Here is a 24,790-nt window from a genome sequence, read left to right on the forward strand (position 1 = left end):
AAACAACTTTTAAAATAAAATTACACTGAATAAAATTGTAGTGTTTAAAAATGACAACATTACTGGGATGGGGGTAAAGGACAGAAAACTGTACTTGAACAATTAAAATTAAAAAATGACTATATTAAAATATTGAATAATCCAAAGTGATGGATGGAAAAAGATGTCTTAAATAATATCCAAAATTATTTTATTAGTTGTCTACTATAACTCTTAAAAAATTCCATTTCTTTCTGGAAAGGGGTTTCATGTGTTTCTTTCTACCTCCACTTCTGCAATCAATTCTTTTCACTGAACCCCAATAAGACATTCACCCCAAAATCCATGAAAGACTAGGATAAATTAAAATTTCAAAGAACTGGCCTATTAAAGAAAAGCTTCTTTCTCTAGGCATTCTGATTGTAGAGAGGGGCTTGTTTTATATGTATTTCAAAGCTCAGCAAATTCTTCCTACTCCAAAGCTCTTGTTAATTCACATTTCTAAGTTTGTCATTTCTTATAAATAAACAATAAGATTCTTTAATTACATGCTTTTTGCAAATTCTTTCTACTCCATAAAAACATTTTAATTTGACATGAGATTGTTTCTAATATGGTTTTTGTTGCCATAGTTTAAAAATATCTCATATAATTTTAATTTAAGGTAAGAAATATAACTAACTATGCTGGGCATAAACCCAAAAATGTCAAAACAACTAAGAAAGACAGGATGGACAGGATGGATTTTTATCTGTTACTATTTAATTTTATAAGGTAAAATTTCATTTCTGACACAATAAAAAAACTTCACAACTAAATGTCAAATAGGATGTGTTAACACTTAAAAATATAATTGCCTTATAACCTTTTACTCATAATTAACTAGAGAAAAATATTCATATGCTTATCAAAAAATAGAGAAAAGTGATTAAATAGGATAGTTAATGAATTTTAAATGACATATCTGTTAAAATAACATTAAACATGCACCTTAACTCACCATGTAAAGTCCAAACAAAGCTCTCATATTTCTGTTGTTCAGTTTCAATGCCTGTGCAAAATACTTTCTTGAAAGTTCAAGGTTTTCAAGTCCGCCTTGGGTGTATTTAACCTGTTAAAAACTGCACAGTGCTGAAACCTGTTTATTTTACTACTTTGAAATATAGCACGTTTCATCATACCATTGGCATTAGTACGTCATTAAGACATATTTTGTAAACAAATGCAGATGTTTAAAACACTTCATCTTAAAATTATTAAAACTAATCTAAAAGCATAATTTCCCCCCAAAACTACTAACAGTCCTTAATATGAAGTCCTTCTAACATAGAACTGAATTATCTTGCTGTCTTAATAGTAAGCAAAGAAGATAAATACTTTCTATTTTCTAAAATACGGACCTTGATATGAATTTTCTAAAACATAAATTTAAAAATCATAGTCACTATAAATGTTTTAGAAGCCATTAAGTGGTGACAATTGTGACATAATTAATTCATTATCAGAAAATAGTATACACACAAAAATACAAAGAATTTCATTGTTTTAAATAGTGCTTTTAACTGAGAAGTCAGTATTCCATTATAGTATTAAAAATTTAAAACTTTTACTCCCACAAGTCAATTTTCATCAGCTGTTTTAAATATTTATATGCTTACCTAACATTAAGGACATATTCTTAGTTCCATAATACTTAAACCAACAAAAATAAAATCACATACAATTGTTGTTTTTGAAAACACTTACTTCAGCATACTGCTGGCAATACAAGTGGTTGTGTGGATTAGTCATCATAAGCTCCTCTAAACAAAAGGCTGCTTTAGCGTAACTAAAAAATATCAAAAGGAAAACATAATTTTAAAAGTCACAAATTTTATCTTAGTAGTGCCTTAAAATAACTTAAAAACAATCTTAGTCAGTTAGACTAAATTATTTTTATCCCTAAATAATTTAAATAGCTTTACTGATAAAGGACTTATTATCCTGAATTCACAAATACAAATAATATTTCCTCTTTTAATGAAATGAGTAAACAGAGGCTTAAATCCTAAAGCAGCCCACAAACAATCAACACATATTACAGTTTTAAAAACTGGGTCACTAATAGGACATCCAAACATTAACAACGTAGGTTTTAAGGCCTTGGATCAAGTAACATATAAAATAATTTCTGGAATTCCACAAATCATTTAATAAAGTAATCAAATAGCTCAAGTATAAGGAGGAAATAACATTTTAGTAAGTACTATTTACTAAAATCCTTTACAGACATAAATTTACCAACATAGTCTCCTACAAAGACTTTTCATTACTTAAGTTTATTGTCAAACACAAAATCATAATAAAGTTATAAATTTCTAAACCCCTGGGAAATACATCAAGTTAGTGGCTTTGATGTACACTCTACTGCTATTTAATCATGTGGTAAAGAAACAAAAATCTTGCTGTAAACCTAAGGAAAGAACTGCTGCAAAGGGCTCTGGAAAAATGGCTTTATACCATGTAACTATAATCCCCCTTAATGTATTTTATATGTTTAAAGTCATTTGAATATCCTTACTATTAACAGGAAATTCTAAAGAACAGAGGAGTCCTAAGATTTATTCCCAGGGAGGAGGTGATGAGAGTACCCATCATACAAAAGCTACCTATAGTTATTTTATTTTTGGCATTTGTCACCAATACACAAAGGTCTCTACACTGAAGTCTAATATACTTACTTTTCAAAATGTACATGTTGCCATTTCACAAATGTGACTCATAAGCGCTAACTTTTATCAGATGCTCGTTATGTATTATTCTCTAGGTGTTGCATGTATTAAGTTATTTAATACTGCCCAAACCCTAGGAAGTAGGAAATGAATATCACCATTCTATAGTTAAAAAGACTGAGGCACAGATTAAACTGAAACCCAGGCTGTGCCATTCCAGACAGTCTGCACTCCTCTTGACCACTAGGCACAAGGCCTATGAGCACTACACAGCACAATAAAAATCCTGATAGTGATGGCAGTGAAGATGCCGATGGTAACATAAAAACAGGTACTACAATGAAATACAAAGGGTCTGAGGAACCAAAAATACCCTGCGGATTACCCCATATCACAGTATTTTAGGTTTATAAAGGTTCTTATATATAATCATCAAAGATCATGCAGCTATTTAGCCCTTTCATTTTTATATCCAACACCTGGTTGTTGACTATAAGTATATAATAAATGAACAAATGACTAAATAAGTGTCGAGAACAGAAGTATTGATATTTGTCTGCTATTTATTTTTTATTCTATAAAACAAGGGGAAAACGATCTCTACTTTAAACACCTAACTTCAAAGTTCTTCCGTTCTTTGCAAAAGCACATACATAGGTTCCAGTATTTGTTACTAGAGTGTTTATTAACATTATGATTCTTCCTTATAGCATTTTAATAATTCCATTAGTCACAAAATTTTACAGTGAGGCCAGACCTACAAAAAGCAACTATAATCACTATCAATTACACTACTAGCTGCTGCTTACTGATATAACCTCTTGTTTTAACTATATATCAAGTAAAAGTGTCTTTGCTTAAAATGTGTGTTTTTGTTTAAAGTATATATTGGCAGTGCTAACAAATTATAACTAATTTTATATTTAAAACAAGTATATAAATATAGTCAACTGGTATAACATATACCACCTAAATAACAAAATACACACTATAATTTATAAATCAGAAGCAAACGTAAGTAAGAGTAACTTAAAGATATAAAAAATACATGGCAGAATTCTATATAAACACTAAATGGGCTTGTATGAACGTTTTACTGTGGAATTTATAGTAAAAAGTACTAGATCTAGACGAACGATACTGCCTGTGACCTATATTTAAAATAACTTATAAACTATTTACATATAGAACATGTCAAAATGTTAAATATATCTATTTATAGATATATTTATATAGAAATAGCAATTCCTAAATTGCTACATTTTTTTGTCACTGTGTCCATAAAACTGTGCTGACATACCACAAAAATTTATCACTTCTACCCCCCCCAAAAAATCCTACCTACTGCAATGGCTTGCCCAAACAAAATAATTAAGTGAAAAGATTCTAATTTTCACTTCAAAAAGTCCAAAGATATTTATTTCCACATACTCTAATTCTGACTATTTCTTGAAAAAAATAAATGGCCATTTTGTGAATAACAAGCTGTAGAACAAAAAAGAATTTTGTGATATAAGATTAAGGTCAAAATGAACACAATTACCATTTCTTCTAAAAAGAAATTTTTTAAATGCTTTTCTATCTTTGTAAATTTGGGGGATTTTTCAGTTCATTTCTCTTGAGTGTACTTGCACCTATTTCAACAAACTCTTTAGAGATTCAACACAAAGCAAAACTGAATGTGCCCATTACAAGGTGGAGCAAATAAATTTAATGGTAGGTTAAAAATAAAGTATTATCTATTTGAGAACTAAATACAGAAATATTAAAACCATGCAAGACAGAGGTGATATATTAATATAGTTCTTAAAGGATAGAAAACATGAAAGCAATAAAAATGGGCATCTGATCATCTAAAAATAAAATGTGTAAGATTAGAAAGTCAATATGAAAAAGACATATACCAAACAAGAGTATGTTTCTGAAAGAACAAAACTTCCAACCATTTCCAGAAAGAGCTCTTAAAAATCCTTTTAAAAGATGTAACCAGTTTTCACCTATCAAAATTTGCAAATACTGAAAAGAATGACAGCACACAGTGCTGTTAAAGAACACTAAGAATTGCTGGTGTGGGACTAAACAATTCAGAACGATTTATCAAAATTCCTAAAAATGTCTGTATCATTTAATCAAGTAATTCTACTTCTAAGAATTTAGCCTAACAAAACAATTAAAAGTGAGACAATCCTAACGATAGATACTGTTCTTGCTAAAAAAATAAAGAAAATCAGTACACCATCACAGTGAAAATGAAAAAACAACCTACATATTCTCCTAGAAAATTCGCTAAGAAAACTAGGTTACCTTAATAAGACAGAATAACAAAAAGCCACTGAAATCACATTGTAAAATGTTTATTGTGGTAAGAAATTTTAGATAAAATATAACTAAGTAAAAAGCATTAAGCTACAAAAGATAATTCTACTTTAGGTTTCTGTATGTTTCAAGAGGTAGTAAAAAAATAAAAAATTAACTATAGCTAACTTAGGATGATGCAATTACACATGATTTTCATCTCTATCTTTATTCTTTATTGGGGTATACAAATTTTCTGCATTTTTAATTTTATAAATTTGATAATTTGAAATATTTTTAAATGCTTTTAATCACAAATCTTCAAAAGCACAAAATATTTTAAATGACTGTCTTCTGTTTTATGGACAAAATAGGATTTTTTATGGCATTCTGGAAATTCAGTTCATGTTATTTAAATTATACATTGTACACCTGATAAGCTATGAAAATAAATTACCATTTAAACCAAATATTCTACCACTCTCATACATAAGAGAATACTGAGTACATTTACGTATGTGAACATATAAGCATAAAACACATCTATACTGAACATGACTTGGAAAATAATTTTGTAAGGGAAAACAAAGAGGATCTGAGCCAAAATATAGTAGAGAACTGAAAACTGCTTCCCAGAATATAGTACACATTCGCTGAATGACAGCTATTATTTTAATTTTAGCTCCCACTTATCTTAGACTTATGCAGTTTACTACCCTAATTCTCCATTTCGCACTACACATACAGCCCTGGGCCAAGGCAAGACACAAAGGTGTCTTCATTCTATTTTATTTCATGTGTCAGCTATTTGTACTATGAGAATGAGATTAACTATTCATGCATAGTAAGAATATGTGCATGAGAATCTGATTCTATTCTCTCTAAAAGAAGGGAAGACACAATGTGATATACTTCAGATTCAGAAGAACTAAGGGGGAAAAAAGAAAGAGAAAAAGAAGTCCTGCCTCTACATGGAGGTTAGCGTTAATGCTGTGATATTAGAAAACTTGCACTAAGACAGGGCTAATCCTCTCACACTGAGATTTCCTCCTGTCACTGCAGCAATAAAAAAGCTAACAAAAACATTAAATATCCAATAAGCTAGTTCCTACAGCATTCAACATTCTTGATTATTCTTGGTTTTTTACCCAGGCAACAGAATGCTTCTACTTTGGAAGAGTTGATTCTCTTAGTACTAAGGCTAATAAATGCATACAATTGACAGAATTTTTAAACAGCAGGGAGCATAATACTCTTTGTATTGTAAGAATAATTTGAACTCTAAAAATTCACAATTTTGATTCACTGAAAATAATCTTAACTCAGCAAATGCAGGCCTTTCTCACTCTAAAGAATACTTTATGTATTTGAAAGTAAAACTTAACTTCCCAAACAAAAATAATTTAGAAAACACAAATGACCTACTTAAAGCAACTCACATATATATACAATAAATCACCGATTTGTTTTTCTTTTCATTTAACTGCTCGTTTATTTTGTTCATTTAAAATGACACACGATTCATATCTTCCCACCAATCCTTTGGAAACCACTAGGTCTTCTGAACTTATATAGTGATGAAAAATGCACTCCTAACAAAATTTTGTGTGTGCCTAATCACTTACTCATGTTCATTGATATAAAGTTCTGCAAGTTCATGCCAGGCTTCTTGGTCTCCAACAAATCTAGTGAGGGAAAATGAAAAAAAATACATGTGCAGATATTAGGTAAATAAACAGCATGTAAGGCAAAAAGGAAAATCAAATGCAAATTCCATTTTAATTAAAAAAGATTTATCAGAATAACAAAACACAATCCTCTTGTAAGACACTCACTGTTCCAGATATTCATTCAGTTCCCGAATGGCCTCCACATTTTTTCCCTGGGCTTTTCGAATGGCAATCTTACGCTTTCTTGCAGCCTATGGGTTGACATTAATAAAGGATTAGGCGCTCATGATTCCCTGGGTTTTCTTAAAGAAGGTAATCTGACTGTGCAAATTATTATCTCAATGCCAGTGAAACTCCATTGTACAACTATTGCTTAGTGGGAGTTTATAAACATACCCCATGACATCCCACCAGGGAATTCAAACATTCCTCTAACAATCACATATGCTTTACTTTTGATGTACACAATGTATGCATCATTTCATTCAAATAAATAACCATCCAGATTCTGATAATTACAAGCCAGCAGGGAATCCTAATCTTTATCCAGCCTAAAGTCCTTTACTCTGTCTCATTCATAAGATCTGTATCTGAAGAGACAGAGGGAAAGTGAAGCTTAGGGAAAAAAAATCTCACCATGGCCACCTGAATGTCATTATACAAATATGGCTTCTAATAACTTTTTCACAATTTTAACAGAACAATCTACCTATAAGTCTTTTGAATGAACAATACAGGTCCTGAAATATATTTTTAAAATAAGGAAGACATTTAAACTTGCATTTTAAAGTTTTTTAAATGATAAATATAAAAAGATAAATGACATTTATTTATACAATCATCAAGTATGTACTGAATAGCTACTATTTGCTAGGTAGTATGCTAGACAATGACACTATAAAGAGAAAGACACATCAAATACTGAAAAAAACAATGACAGGGGGAGTTGTATATCTAGGGAATTGTAATGACATGGAGTAGATCCTAACACATATTATAGGCTGTAGCAGAGTGGAAGAGGTGGAAGGTCAGGACACAAAGAGGGTCACAGATGTGACACCTGAGCTGAAATAGAAAAGGGAAATGAAAGCAAATGAGGACACCGTGTTGAGAACACTGCATTGCAGGAGGAACACTGGAGCAAAGGCACAGGAGACAGCAACGTTGTATGTAATCAAGACTTAACACTTGAGGCTGGAGTGAACAGTCAGGGGCTGGAGGGCACTATACAAAGTATTAAATTTACAATCCCCCCATCTCTGTTTTATTTTATTCAGTGCAGAAGGTTAAACATAAAACACACTAGGTCCAGGTTAAACTTAATTATAATGACTGTTGTTTTTTATGTAATAATATACACTCCACAAGATGCAGTCAATGGAGGTACAATGAATGGATCCTCTTTAGACTAACAGAGCTACCTGTCATAGAGAAAGGTGGGGTTTCATGCTGAAGTAGTAAGAAAGAAAAAAACAGGGAGAATCAAGAGACTCCCCAATAAGACCAAGAGCAATATTCACAATAATACTGATATTATTTTAGTAACAAAAATGACCTATTTGTTAAAAATGTGTATCCTCTAATATTCTGCTCATGCCAAAGGCCTAACACAATGCTACACAGTAGGCACTCAAATATATCTGAGTAATTCCACTATGTAGAACAATGAAAGCACCAAATACAGGGTCCAGCAGAAGTAACACCTGCATGAGTGTGGTTAGTAGGGTAATAATACGGGTGTGATAATTTACAGTTTTAATTTGACACTTCATCTAAAATATCACATGGTGTGCTTAAGTGTGATATTGTTATGTTAAAGAATTACAGGCTTATGATTTTGTAATTTAAAAAAAAGGGCATTATTTGTGCTGGATCCTGTATATGCTAAATTTAGAAAGTCTCAAGAATTCATAAGGAAAGCAGAAGTAAAGTTCTAAAAGTAACAACCTTAAAGTCTTTAGGAAAAGAAAAATATTAGACTTCAAAGGACAGCCTCATTTGAAGTCCTTTTGAAAACAGGTGAGAAATAAATGAACATATAATGAAGAAACTATTTTGGACATATAATACCTAACTTCACCAATTCAACATTACTTGAAACATATTTAACTGTTTATTCCTTTCATTCTTCATGACACTACTTCTCCCACAGGCCATAGGTAGAGAACAAAGTCCAAGTTTTGGGGTGGGGGTGGGGAGAAGAAACTGAATCCCACTATTGCCTCTTACCAGCTTTCTAACCAAGGGCAAAATATTTAATGTCCACAACTCAGTAACACCACAATTCTCCAAGTATCAGTGTAAAGCAACTAACAAAATACTTACAATGGTATTAAATGAATGCTATCTTCCTTTATTTTACCTTTGGTTTGTGCTTAAACTTTGTGTTTTAAGCCTTACCAAAGGCTCCACTTTTGAGATCTTTAAAGAACTGGCACAGGCTTACCTAATTTGATATTAATATCTTGCCCCAAACCTTACAGGGTTTGTACCAGCTGAGATGAAATAATTATATAGATACAGTGAAACTTGTTAAAAATATTGCATTCAAATATCACAAATGAGACAATCCCAAAATATAAACATGAATAGCAAGTAAAATGTCTACAGTCATAGGTGTGGAATGAACACTCTAATGAACATTATTATGCCCAATACTTATTATGTATTACAATATGTATTATGTGTTAATAGAAGAATTTCTCCTTTTAAAGGACAATACAAACTCAAATGTTTTTTGTTTAAAATTTCTAACAAAATTTTTCTTTTAGCAGGTATATGTATACATGGACATAACATAAAGCATTAAAAATGCCTGGTCTCTTTACCTTTTCACTTAATAAAATGTAAATCTGAGGGAAGCCATTATACCAACAATAAACTGAAATGTTCTCAAAAGTAAAAACAAATTTTTTCCACCAGGGTATTTTTAAAACAAATAATACTACATAAGTATATTTAGAACGAATATTCTGACCAATAAACTAATATAAAATTCATTAAAATTTGGATAAATTAAAGACATATTTTAAAATATTTATAAGCGATATAGTCATTCTTATGCAGATATAAATGAGAAAAGCCAAATCCAAAACAAAACACCTTCATTAATCCATATACTAATTACTGAGATGACTTCTTTCATTTTTCATTAACCAAAATGTAGCTACATAAACAAGGCAAGTTACTATTTTATAAACTTCAACAAAACATTACAAAAACACTGAGCTCTCCTGGGCTTTTTCACAAGCACATAAAATTCTCTTTCTTAACTTCAACAAGCTTCTTTCTAGTAAAGTATTTCATAAAAACTTTTACTGAAAAGTTTCAAATCTATTGTTTTTAAACAGCCTATCATGAAATATTTAAAATAAGAAGATAAACATGGTTCCATATGTATTTCTCCATTATTTCCAGAACTCATTAATTCTTCCTTTTGAAATAAACTAGATGATCTTCAGGACAATCAGCTAACTTACAGTGTTAGTTGGATCTTCATGTAGAATCCGATCATATAGCTGTATTGCATCATCATATCTATTTAAAAAGAAAAAGAAACATTAAGAATCATTATCTTAAAACTGAGTGACAAATACTAAATACAGAAAAAAATTAAACTCTCAGTGCTTTGAATGCATTTACAATTGCTATCCAAGTTACTTCCAATATTCATATAATAGTAAAAGTATGGTACCATTTTTTAATGGAAAAAAGTAACATTATAAAGAACTTATAGAAAAACTTACTTCAAAAACATACTAATTCAATATGGCCTAAATATAAAGGTAAAAACTAGCAGCACAAAGATATCTCTTTGTGGTCCTAGATATACCCAGAATTACAGCCAAAAAAACATATGAAAAAGTTTGATTTTAAATTACATTTACAAGGAAATGGTTATGTATTAATTCCCCTTTAATGAATATTTATAATAGCTTTTCTTAGTTGACCTGGTTTGGTCCATTAAGCCTTTATTAAATATGCATATGTAATACTTACTCTTTGCTGGGATAAAATCTCATAAGGGAAACAGTTAACAAATTTATCAAATGAAAAATAATCAAATATGACAGTTTATAACTAAGAAGCCAAAATTAACATTATGTGGTACAGAATCAAAGTAGGAATACATAAAAAATCACACAGAGAACTTTACTTAAATATCTACTCATTTATGATTATCCTAATGAGGATGCAGGGAAATAGCTGAGTGATTCTGAAATTCCTAACAATATTCATAAATTGCACCCTTCCTACCAATTTCTCCACTTCTGAATATGAATTTTTAAAGAAACAAAAAAAGTATTTAAAAACTTTTACAGCAGTGTTTCTAAAACTAGGAATAACAAACATAGCAGGGATTTTTTTCATAAGTTCTCTAAGGGAAATTTTTAATTTTACATTTTTCTCTTCATGATAGCTATGAGTACTCTGTACTATATCATACCATATCATTTTAACTATACACCGGCACCAAAATTTTTGTGTCCACACCTGGATTAGTGATTGTGACCACCCTAACAGATAAGAATACATTTAACTGCAGCAGACTACTGAAAAAAATAAAAGCAGACTCAATGTGTAAATGTGTCCGTACTAAGTGAGGGGCAAACCACATCCCTGAACACTAAAGTCAATCTGACTCAGCAGTGGTTCAAAAACAAACAAACAAAAAATAGTCTGAACACCAAATACATAGTAATATAACATTTAGGTATGTGAGCCTCATAAAAAATCTACAACTAAGTGAAAACACAAAAAATAAAATCATTAAATAATAAAAACAGTAAAGTATACAAAACAAGGGCAAAATTAGTGCTACAGATCAGGGATTCTCATAAGACATTACATGAAAATCACCTGGGAATCTTTCCCAACTATAATACCTGTGGAAAAGATCAGAAATGACAGAGAAAGATATAAAACCATTGTTTTATAGTTGTACAAAAACTACATACATAAGGAACTAATAACTAGTTTTACATTTGATCATTTGGGTAAAAACTGATTATGATAGTTAATTGTATGTGTCAACTTGACTGGTCATGGGGTACCCAGATTAAACATAATTTCTAGGTATGTCTAAAGGTGTTTCAAGATGAGATTACATTTGAATCCGTAAACTCAGTAAAACAGATTGCCTCCCCACTGTGGGTGGGCATCATCCAATCTCTTGAGGGCCTGAACAGAACAAAGTGGAGAGAGGAGGAATTCGACCCTATTTTACTGCCTCACTTCTGAGCTGGAACATCCTATCTCATCTCCCTTCTATCCTCAGACTATGATTTATACCATCAGGTCCCTTAGTTCTCAGCCTCCAGACTTAGACTGAGTTATAACACTGGCGTAGCTGGGTCTCTTGCTTGCACACAGCAGATCCTGAAACTTTAAAGCCTCCAATATCAAGTGAGCCAATTCTTGACAACAAATCTCCATTTATACATATAGTTCTGTGTTCATGTATATGGATGTATTGTGTACACATACATATATATTTGGTTCTATATTTTATTGACTCTGTTTCTCTAGAGAATCTAATACACTGAAAGTCCACAAAAATTAGAACATTGTTGACTAAAACAATGTTCTAATACCCACCTGTCTTTTCACCTACAAGGCTTTTTAAAGAAAATCTGGATTATACCCCACAAAAGACTGATTTCAGTAAAGCAAAGTCAGGAACTACATATTTTTTTAAAATTCCACAGTCTAAGGTACACAATCATGTATGAAAAACAATGATCAATAAACCTACTTGACAAAGTCACATACACCAGCCAGTCTTTCAGATTAAAACATTAAAACATTACTAAGTAAAATGGTGACGAGTTTCAATAAAATAAGGCTTAAAGAAATTAATCTTCATTGAGTTTCTTAGAAAACCTGAATTAATACTTAAGAATAAATTATTGCTACCATTATCAGTATTTTATATGGTTGGAAAGAGGTAGTAAATATTAAAATGTGTGCTTTAGAAGCTAGTACCTCTCAATCTCTTATAATTTAGTTTTCAAAATCACTCATTTTGGACTATGGAATGTGTTCTGCTAATTCATATATTTTAAGAATGGTCTAGGAATTCATAATACTTGAAATAAAACAAAAAGTGATAATAGGGTAGAACACTGAGTCAGAAGCAATCCTTTCAATTTCTTCCATTCTGTCCTCTGATTCAAAATTAGTTTCTGCTAACCTAAGTTAATACTATTTCAGTTACTTTTCTTTATCTCTGCTCTTTACTTACTTACAGAGAGGATCCAAAGAGATTAAAATGTGCACATGCACAAACATATAAGCCCAGGAGTGAAGGGGTTGAGAAAAATTATATAATAAATCTGGCTTGAAAAAAACTACTACATTTGAGGTACAAGTTACCTGTCTTACCTGAAACACCATGCTAAAAAGTGAGAAGTAATAAGCTGATACTAAAAATGATGTGTAATTTCAAAGGACTCAGAAGAGGCAAAATAATCTTGGAAGAAAAAAAAGAACAAAGCTAAAAGACTCACAATGCCCAATGTTAGAACATAATATAAAGCCACAGAATCAATACAGTGTAGAGTCAATTTGGTGTGGTATATGATAAACATATAGATCAATGGAAGAGAACTAAATGCCAGGAAATCATCCCGCACATTTACATTTAATTGATTTTGAACATGGCTGTCAAGACAAATAAGGAATGCACAGTCTTTTCAGTAAATGGTGATGGGACAACTGGTTACTTACATGAAGAAGAATGAAGAGTGACCTACTTCACATTGTAAAAAATATTAAATTAAAATGTGTCAAACACCTAAAAATAAGAACTAAAACTATAAAACTCTCAGAAGATAAGATAGGTGAAATCTTTATGACCTTGGATTAGACAATGGCTTCTAGATATGACACTAAAAATAAAAAGAAAATAAGCTGGACTTTATAAAATATCAAAAACTTTTGTAATCAAAGGACATCATTAAGCCAGTGGTTTTCAATTGCTGTTCCACAAGAATTTTTAAAATACGCTATACCTGACTATTTAGTTAGGGTCCCTGACCTCTTTTCTTTTAGATGTCCAATAAAAAAATGGTAACAGCCAACAAACACATCAATAGCCATTTGTGTGGATCAATCAAAACTATACCAATTTTTTGTCAGACTGTCCGAAAGTATATTTTCTGGTGTGCTGCACCATTTTAGTAGTTTATGTGCACCGCAAGATGAAAAAGGTTGAAAAATCATTGTATTAAGCAAGTGAAAAGAATGAAAGAATATTTTTCAAATCATATATTTGATAAGAACCTTATATATAGACCATATATAAAGATCTCTTACAACTAAATAATAAAAAGACAATCTAATTTAAAAATGAAGGATATGAACAGATATTTCTCCAAAGAAAATAGAGAAATGGTCAACAACTGTACGAAAAGAAGCTCTAGATTTCTGGTTCCTGGAATAGCATGTAAAGACCTTGGTAGTTGTTGCTCCCATCCTCACAAGAAAAAAAACCTAAACAATCTGGACAAACCAACAACTCTTGGGTCCATCAGAGAATTAAAGTCATGGGGCAAACCACTGTCCCCAAATTGGGAAACAGGTAAACAAGGACAATCACAGCTTACTATATAGCACAACAGTCCACCAAAAAGTCAGAAATAATAAACAAATTCAATAAAGTTACAGGATACAAAATCAATATACAAAAATATCAGCTGTTTCAATAAACCTTTTTTATCTCATGGTACACATAAACTAATTACCAAAATTCTGCAGCACACCAAAAAATATACTTTTTGCCAATTTGAGCAAGAAAAAAAGAGGTATAATTTTGATTTATTCACCTCAGATGGCTATTGTATTAGTTTTTGTGATTTTTTAATCTGACAATCTAAAAAGAAAAGAAGTCAGTAATAATCAAGTATTGCATGTTTTTTAAAAATTCTTGTGGCACACCAGTGTGCAAAAGCACACCAGTTGAAAATCACTAATATACTAATAATGATTTATCAGAAAGAGCAATTAAGAAAACCCAGTTACAACTGCATCAAAAAGAATAAAATACCTAAGAATAAATTTAACCAAAAGGTAAAAGCCCTGCACATCAAAACTATGACAGTGATGAAAAAAACTGAAGACAAATAAAGTCAAAGACATTCTGTGCTCAGGAACTGGAAGAACTAATGTTGGTGTGTGCTCACACTACTTCGAGCAATCCACAGATCAATGCAACCCTTATAAAAAATGCCAATGGAACAATCCCAAAATTTGTACGGAACCACACAAGACCCCTAATAACCAAAACCCCTAGGAAAAAGAACAAAGTTAGAAGTATCACACTTCCTGATTTCACACAATATTTTAAAGCTACAGTAATCAAAACAGTATGAAATTAGTATAAAAACAGACACACAGATCAATGTAACAGAATATAGAGCCCAGAAATAAATCCATACATATATGGTTAATTCATTTACAACAAATGAACTCAGAATATACAATGGAGGAAAAATAGTCTTTTTAAGAAACTGCTGAAAAACTAGACAGCCACATGTAAAAGAATGAAACCGGACCACTACCTTACACCATAAACAAAAAATCAATTTAAAATGGATTAAAGACCTGAATATAAGACCTGAAACCATAAAACTTCTAGAAGAAAACATAGGGTGTAAGGTGACACTGGTTTTGGTGATGATTTTTTGGATTTGACACCAAAAGCAAAGGTAGCAAAAACTTCTATATAGCAAAAGAAAATATCAACAAAATGAAGAGGCAAGCTACAGAAAAAAATAGAAATCATATACCTGATAAGGGGTTAATATTCAAAATACATAAAGAACTCAGATAACTCAACAGTAAAAAAAAACAATCCCAGTAAAAAATGAACGAAGGAACTGAACATTTTTCCCAAGAAGACATAGAAATGGCCAACAGGTTCATGAAAAGCTGCTCAATATCACTGTTAATCAGGAAAATGTAAACCAAAACTACAAGAAGATGTCACCTTACACCTGTTAAAATGGAAATTACCAATAAGACGAGACATAAGTGTTGGCAAGAACATGGAGAAAGGAGTGACCCTGTAGTGCAACGGCAGCAAGTGACTCCCAAGAATGTGGAGGAAAGGGAAAACTTGTGCACTGTTCGTGGGAATATAAATTGGTACAACTATGGAAAACAGTATGGAGGTTCCTTAAAAAGTTGAAAATAGCCCTGGATGGTGTGGCTCAGTGGACTGAGCACCACCAGCTTGTGAACCAAAGAGCTGCAGGTTCAATTCCCAGGCAGGGCACATGCCTGGGTTGCTGGCCAGGTTCCCAGTAGGGGACAGACATGTGAGAGGCAACCACATATTGACGTTTCTTTCCACTCTTTCTCCATCCCTTCCCCTTTGCCTAAAAATAAAATAAACAAAATCTTTTTTTAAAAGTCAAAACTAAAACTACCATTAACAAAAGCGCTATCTTGATATATGCACCCCCATGTTATAAAAGCATTATTTACAATGGACAAGGCCTGGAACAACTTAACTGTCCATCAAGAGATGAATGTGTTTGTGACATCTGTACAGTGTGATAGTATTCGCCCATAAAATAAAGGAAATTCTGCCATTTACGACAACTTGGGTGGACCTTAAAGACATTATGCTAAGTGTCATAAGTGAAACAGAGAGACAAATACTGTGTGATCTCACTTATATGTGGAATCAAAAAGAACCTGAACTCATATATACAGAGAACAAATTGGTGATTGCCAGAGATGGGAATACAGGGTATGTGAAATATGTGAAGAAGGTCAGAAGGTACAAACTTCCAGTTACAAAATAAGTCCTGGGACTATAATGTACAGCATGGTTGGTATCGTTACAATACTGTGTGCTATATTTGAAAGTTGCTAAGAGAGTAGATCTTAGAAGTTCTCATCATGAGAAAAAAATATTTATCACTATGGGTGGTGATTGTTAACTAAATTTACTATAATTATTTCACTATATACATATCACGAAAGCACTATCTTGAAAAGATATATATACCCTCGCGTTATAAAAGCATTATGTTGCACACCTGAAACTAATATTATATTTAATTATACTGCCATAAACAAAATAATAGTTTCTATACCTTGAGTGTCTATGAGGGTCCTACACATGTATCATTACTAATTCCCCCCAAAATCTTGAAAAATTGGTAATATTCTTGCTTTACAGAGGAATGAGACTGAAAAACCTTAAAGTTAAATAATCTGCTACGGAAACAGCTAATAAATCCTAGAACCTTGAAGCCAGTTCTTACCACAAAGTATAATCTCAATTTCACAAGACCAGATATGATTAAATGGATTAAACTTTTATGTCAAATCCTATTTACTGGGAGTAAAGGCCAGGACTTAGGCTGAGAAGCACCCTCTTAGGAGCAAGAGATCTTGCGGAATAAATGATGTTGCCCTAAGTGCAGAAGAATAAAAAGGTTTGACCCACGGTTGCCATTTTAAAATGGGATCACACTTTTTACAAGATTCAGTTACCTTTCCATGGCTTCAAATCTCATGCCAGTTAGTCGCTTGACTCTGTGACTGCCAGGAAACTGTCTTCTCAACTCCTGAAGACAAAACTAAAAAAATAATTGGTAAAAAAGACTTGAAAAAGAGTAATTATATTACATATACTAAATGGGCTACAAGGAATGGCCTACATAAGTCTTCAATGTATCTTCATGAATAATTTCATTAGTGATCTAATGACATGAAATGAAATTAATCTAATGAAGAATGGGGTAAAGGGAGAAATCTGAAATCACAGTGAGAGCAACAATCAGTTCTGACATTAATCATACTAATAACTGAGAAAATGGGCAGACCGTGTGTTCACTAATAACTTTCCAATACTGCCATCCTACCACTACGCCTTAAAAATGCTTACACAACATGTCAGGCCCCACTTCTATGCCTCCAACAGTTTCCTGGTATTTTCTTCCCAACTACACATTGGCTTTAGAGAAAAATTAAGTTCTCTGGCAGTACTCTCAAGTCTCTAGCAAGCACTATTAACACTTTGCTGTTAATAGTACTGAACTTTGCTTAATTTTTCCCTGTTGAAATCATGTATTATGTTATTGTCAGTACATATATCCTGATTTGGGAATCATAAAATACAGACACCTTATCTATGAAGTACCAGTCTCTTTTAGGCAAATATCCATAATTCACCCAACAACTCAATATATAAATGAAATATTTACTGAGCACCTACTATGTTATCAACAATATGAAGGATTGTAAGAGTCTTAGATATGCCAGAAATGGTAAGGATTATAAAAATGGTCAATTGTAGTGTGCTAAAGCATAAGTGATCAAAAATGCCTTTAACTAATGAAAAAACTATTAACTAGTAATAGAAGCACATGGAGATACAGCTTCAAACTGTGTGGCTGAAAGTTTGCCATGCTAAGGAAAATATTCAAGTTGGTCAGAACTGAAAATGATGTTCATTTATTTCTTTGATATCATGCAAAACTCATACTACCAGGTCAATCGAGCTGTGTAAAAATTCTGAAACGTTAAGAGATACATAGTGTTACAAAAAGTTACCTAATTTGGTCTCCTCATTTGTTTATCAATATTATTATCTAATCTGATCTATTTTATCAAGTAACATTTGATAAAATGTTATTTTATTTTGAAATAAAATATTTCAAAAATATTTCAAAATTTCCCTCAAGATACAAACTACTACTTCTGTGAATATTCAAAAAACTATGTCATAGGTTCTAAAAGTAACCCAAAAAGGTTCTGCGGAATACTTTTTACCACTGACAGCTCCACTGAAATTATGTGTATAGCCAACCCAATGTAATTACCCTGAAAAGGATAATGCTAAGTCAGCCATGCATACATTCTCCTGGTATTTCTATTTTCTGTGTCTGTGTAATACTTTCAGCTTAAATGAGGAAGGGGTATGAAGTAGTTTAAGAACTCAAAATTATAAAAACAAAATAACAAAAACCTCTGTTTCCTGTTTACAAAATGAATGTGATGATAATAGCAAACACAAATTAAGAAATAACTGTGAAAAGCAAAGCACGATGTAAAAGCATTTAGCATAGTACCTAGCAGATGAGTGCAAAATATAGCTACTATTCTTCTACTTTAAAAGCAGAATTAGTAATTCAAGTCATGCTCCATACATGTCAGGATTTTATAATACTTTAAGGTATACATTTAACAATATTGCATAACAGTATTTAACAATATATACTACGGAAGTCATTCAACAATCCAACAGATACACTTATTTTAAACTATCTGCTTCTTACTATAAACTCTGTAATACAGCATAATTTACCCAGTAAGCGGATAAATTTCACTCATTAATTTAAACTCTCAGTAAAACCTGAGATACTAAATATCTACTTCTCAGGATTGTGAAAAAAATTTAAGAACATACTATGGTCGAAGTGCCTACTCAGTCCTACCTACTCCAAAGAGTAAGTAGCACTGAAAACCAGCTATAGAAAGCATTCTATACAAGCCATACACTAAAGTCTTTACTGCTTATATATGATCCATACAGCATATTAAATATAAAACATAGTCAGTTTAAATACCTACCAATGCCAAGTCATCCCGACCATAGTCTAGGGCTGCAATCATCACCTGTTCATATATGATCCAAACTAGATACATATAGAGAAAAACAAAACCGAAATTTACCACAAAAATATCCCAACAGATAGTACATAATAAATTCCTCCTGTTTGATATTTTAGAGAATAGTACTTATAACTGAAAATTGATTTACTATATTATATCAGCAATTAGGAAAGAAAGCATCCTTATATGCTTTCAGCAATGTAAGATACTTAATCTTATCAAGTAAAAAAAAAAATCTCCAATGACCTACTACCTTTACTGTTCTAAATAATTCTTTACGAAAATACATTTTGACCAGATCAGGACTGCAGCTTCATGAGCTTTAAAACAAAAACAGCTAGTTGATAGCCTCACTACTAACAATGATTATAAAGCCTTCCCCAAATAAAGTATCATTAGTCTTCCTGAGAAGTTATTTCAAAAGTGACAAATCACAGACAGATTGATAGGAACACTAGAAAAAAACAGTAAAAGAAGGTTTTTAAAAAAAAACTGAGAACAGTAAACAGACACATGCTGAGCACAAATGGAATATATTAAAAAACTTACTATCATCTCCAAGTTTAGAAGCATATTCATTAATTAGTTCCTCTCCAACTTCCACAATTTGCTCACTATTTCTTGAGTTTTCTTCTCTCCATTTTCTCATTTTATCACGCATTTCTGAAAGTAAAAAACATGTTATTATATATACCATATTTGGCCATGTATAATGTGCACTCCTCCCCCAATTCTTTGGGGAAAAATAAGAATGCACATTATACATAGCCATGATTGCATGCAATGGGTATAATAACCCCACATGTGATGCACACAAAGAAATCATGTGCATTATACATGGGAACACATTATACACGGCCAAATAGCTTATCTTTGATCAATGTGAAGAAATTGACAAAATGGAGTCAACCTTTCCAGTAAAGAAAATAAACTCACATTAATTTAAAAGTCCATGTATCCCAACATTTAAAAAGCACAATATCAATTTAACAAGAAAAACAGATCCTTTGGAAGACCATAAAAGCATTGTAATGGATATTATAACTATTTACAAGGAATGAATGGCAGGGGTCTGCTACAAAGATCCTCTATCCCTTTAAGTTATTACTTTTCTTAACGTTTTTGAGATTACAATGTTCAGAATTTGATAAAAGCTAGAAATTATTTTCCAAGAAAAATGCATAAAGTAATACATAGAAAGCTCAAAAATTCAAGGTGCTCATGAAGTTGACCTACTGTCTCAAGAATATAAGATTTTTATAATCTGAGTATCATATTAGGCTATCAGCACTGAAGGGTTGTCACAAACTTCCTTTATGACATTACTACAACAATAAAAAATGTATAAAGATATACAACTATGCAAAGGAAATAAACAGTTAAAAATTGGAACAAAAGATTTTTTTATTATATTTACAGTAAGAAATAATATAAATAATGTAAAGTAAGAGCAAAAGCACTAGTGAGCAACAAAAGTCAAGACAACTTGACATATTGTAATACAATGCAAAACTTGAGTTTTATAGAAGAGCATTTTTATAATAATAGAGATAAGTGGGGCTGGGGGAGACTCCTAATCCAGTAAACAAGATTCTTCTTTTATATAGTTAACATAGAATTAACTGTCCAATTCACCAATCACATATGTGCCTTCTTCCTACCTCTGAAAATCTTATATACTCGTCTGAAGTACCACCTTCTTCTTCTATAGACATAGATGATGAATAAATTTTAAGTTTCATTACTTGTTGTTAAATCAGTTAAACAAACGATACATTAAGCCCCAAGAGAATAAATATAAGAGAAGCGCACTGGATTTCCACTACTTTTATATGCATTATCTGAGTCCCTATATAGTTCAAAGTCTATAAAAAACAAAAATCATCATAGGATGAAAACAGACCCTAGCTGAATATATAAAAATGGTCTTAGAAAATTACAAATTAACAACAGTTAATTTTTTCTACTGAAACCTAAAAATCATCTTCACTCTCACTCTGCACAGGAAATAACCTTGGACTGAATCTTAAAAGTTGAAGAATTCAGCAGGCAAACAGAAAAGTAGGTTACTTCCCAGACAGAAATCCTCCTGGTAGTTAGAATTAAAGAAACGGACTGGGATCAGGAGATGAGCAGGTAGAAAGAAGATTTAGTTTCTAAAAGGCCTTATATTTCATGCTTAAAAAGCAGAAGTTGATTTTTGAAGGTGCAGATGAACTAAAAAAAAAGTAACATGACCAATTCTGTGTGTTAGAAAATGGCCCACGTTCTTCAACAGATAAATTTTAAGGAAAGCAAAAGGATAGAATGGGAACCTAAAGGTCAAAAGTAACTTTTAAAACTTACCAAACTTTATAAAAATTGGCAAGACCAAAGAATTATGTCTGGGGATATACATTTGGGTAATAAAATTATTTTTAAATGCAACTGGGTATTGACTAAAAAAATCAGGATAATGATTAATAAGGAGAGGAAAGGGGGAGCTATGATTGGCATGAGGCATACACAGGAGAACTTCTGGGAAGGATGGTGAAGTTTTCATTCTTAACCTGGATGCTGGTATCAAGGGTGTTCATTTTGTAATAAATAATTCAGTAGTAAATTTGTTCTGTGTGATTTTCTATTTCTATTTTATTTTACAATAAAAAGGCACAATGAGAGGGGAGGGGAGTGTCTGGGTGAAGGGAAGAGAGGGAGGGAGAAGTGAAGAAGGAAGGGAAGAAGGAAGGAGAAAAGAGCATAGTCCTTTAAAATTTAGATAGAAGAAAACCGTTTGTCTTTTACCAAATTAAACATTGGAAGGTTCAAAAATACTGAAATAAAGTTGCAGTATAATTTCCTTGAAACTCTGACATGGAAATTTATTAACTAAACAGTTTTAAAATACAGAGCTTATGTTTGCTAGGAATGATCTCAAATCTCTAATAAAACTGTTATTGTACAATATTTTGTAATCTGAAAATCAACCAAAACCACCATGGAGCTATATTTTCTGTGCCTGGTTAAAAACACATGGTTCTTGACATGAGGATCTTAAGAAATAAAGTTAGAATGCCAAAGTATTAGTAAACATAAATGCTTTGCAGACAACAGCAGCTTAAAACTCATACACACACACACACACACACACACACACACACACACACACAGTATCTTCAAGCTTTGAACTTCATCAAATTATATAGCTTGCATAATTTTAACTATCAAAATAAGAATGTATTAGCAACACTGTTACTGATTTAATTTCTGATATCAGACTAATGGTGGAAAAAATAAAACCTATTCACTTAGTAAACAGAAATCAGAAACAAATAGTGCTATTTTATTTAAATCCAGTGATGAATACCTGACTAAAAATACTCTTAAAAATGAGATTAGGAAGGTAGGATTAAAACAATGTAGCGGTATACTGTCTATCTGTAAAACTTTTAAATTTACAGTGTAAACTCTTGTGTCTGTATCTAATCCATCTTCTCATACACAGTTAAGATCTGTTCCTACCCACAGAACACTTATGACACCAAATGTGTTGGGAGTTTTCCCTATACCAATCAATTCTCCAAATCCCAGAACACCAACTGGATGTCCAATAATTCAACTCAATGTTGGCACCAACTACAGGGAGTTAGTTAGCATCAAACCCAGCAGGTGAAGCCCTCAGTCAGTCACACCAGCTTGCCCCACCCATTTCAGACACCAATCACAAATCATGGCCATCTCTACTTTTGACCAATGGGCTATAAAAAGCACAGGTTCCTCCAACCCCATTATCATTGCTAAAATGGCTCACAGAACTCAGGAAAGTGCTTTACTTATTATTGGTTTGTTCTCAAGGATACAACTCAGGAACAGCCAAATGGAAGTGAAGAGCATGTCCATGCCCTCTTTGGGCATGTCACCCTTTAAGCACCTTGATGTGTTCACCAACCTGGAAACTCTTCAACTCCTGTAGTTTAGATTTTACAGTTTTCATTCTATAGGAATGACTAAATCACTGGTGATTAACTCCATCTTCTACTCCTCTCCCCTCCCCTCCCAAAAGTCAAGGGGTAGGCTGAAAACCCCTAATCATGCCTTAGTCTTTCTAGTGACCAGCCCCCATCCTGAAGCTTTCCAGCCACCGGTCACCTCAACAGTGTACAAAAAGACATGGTTCTAGAAATTCTAATGTCTTAGGAGCTCTTGTGTCAAGAACCAAGAACTAAGACAAAATATTGTAACAAAAAATGTTCCGATCAATCCTAGCACTCAGGAAATTATAAGGGTTTAGAAGATTATTTCAAACGAGGAAGACCCCGGGCTGGGTGGCTCAGCTGGTAGGAGTGTTGTCCTGTACACACAAAAGTTGCAGGTTCAATCCTACCTACTAGAGGCAACGAATCTTGCCCCCTCCCTCCCTCTCCCCCTCTCTCTCTCACTGACCTCTCATGTCTTGTTCTGAGCTGTATCTTCAAGAACTAGACAGTGCCTGGTGCAAAGTATTCAAATATACATTTAATTAATGTTAAATCAGCCTATATGCTAATGTTATTTAGCATATAGGCTAAATAAAACTAGGTGTGGTTGAGACTGCCCAGACACTTAACCTTTTTTTAGATCTCTTTGAAATTGATAAGATCTTTGAATCACCTTTTTCCCCAAAATAAGTACATGTTTACGTACACTCAATTTTACATATAATATCAAGGAATTCACAGACCACATAACACTGATGCCTATACAGCAAGGAGTCTATTTATCTCAAGTTTAATAACCACCAATACTAAATTACAGAGGGCTATGGAAAGAAGCAGTAAAGGTACCAAAAATTAAAAAGTGAGTAGATGTAGAGAACTAAGCACAGGAAAGGTCTAAGAAAATGGGTACTTTAATGTCATTAAGAAACCCAGGAAAGAACTGTTCAGAGGGCGTGATCTGCAAAGACAAATGCAGTACAGATGTACAAAACACATGCGTACACATGCCAGACCCAGCATTAGGTTTCCTTTGAAACCATACTGGAGTAGCAGAGCACAGAAACAAAACTGTGGTTGTTTTAAGAACTAGATAAAAAGAGAGGACATAGAGCCAATGTCAACAAACAAAATTCCTTCATTTTTAATATTTTTTCAACAAATATTCATTTAGTGCCTACTACATGCCAGGCATTACGCTAGGCATCCTAACCATATCCTGTCCAAATACCCTATGCTCAAAAAACCTGACTGCACTCTCCTTGTAACTCTTTCACACCTCTGAATCTATAATAAACCTCAGTAACTTTCAACTGGCTGAATAAATAAACAATATATTCAACTTATTCTATAGAACCCAAAGACTAGGAGAATATTAGATGTATAATTAGTTCTTGTATAAATATGAGATCACTTTTTCTATCACAAAAATTACAGTACTCTTTGAACTAACCATTTCCACAACATTAATTCATGATACTATTCAATGGAATTCTTAAGGACACAGATCCAACTGAGATTCCCTCCTAAAAAATATAAACAAAAAGCT

At 32.3% G+C, this 24,790-nt stretch overlaps 1 protein-coding gene across 2 annotated transcripts in view; it reads right to left on the bottom strand.

The window, feature by feature from the left end:
• The window catches only part of EMC2 (ER membrane protein complex subunit 2), a 37,805-nt gene that overhangs the window by 10,626 nt on the left and 2,389 nt on the right, over window positions 1-24,790 (bottom strand). For both annotated transcript variants that reach the window (XM_037166909.2, XM_037166908.2), the window contains exons 2-9: window positions 19,838-19,951; window positions 19,247-19,311; window positions 17,165-17,250; window positions 10,135-10,192; window positions 6,821-6,906; window positions 6,611-6,670; window positions 1,726-1,807; window positions 980-1,090 (exon numbers count right to left, since the gene is read on the bottom strand). In XM_037166909.2, the coding sequence (XP_037022804.1) occupies window positions 980-1,090; window positions 1,726-1,807; window positions 6,611-6,670; window positions 6,821-6,906; window positions 10,135-10,192; window positions 17,165-17,250; window positions 19,247-19,311; window positions 19,838-19,951 (662 nt within the window). The remainder of the gene's footprint in view (window positions 1-979; window positions 1,091-1,725; window positions 1,808-6,610; window positions 6,671-6,820; window positions 6,907-10,134; window positions 10,193-17,164; window positions 17,251-19,246; window positions 19,312-19,837; window positions 19,952-24,790) is intronic.

This window comes from Artibeus jamaicensis, unplaced genomic scaffold, assembly GCF_021234435.1.
Source record: "Artibeus jamaicensis isolate MK-2021 breed Jamaican fruit bat unplaced genomic scaffold, CSHL_Jam_final scaffold_916, whole genome shotgun sequence".
NCBI lineage: Eukaryota > Metazoa > Chordata > Mammalia > Chiroptera > Phyllostomidae > Artibeus > Artibeus jamaicensis.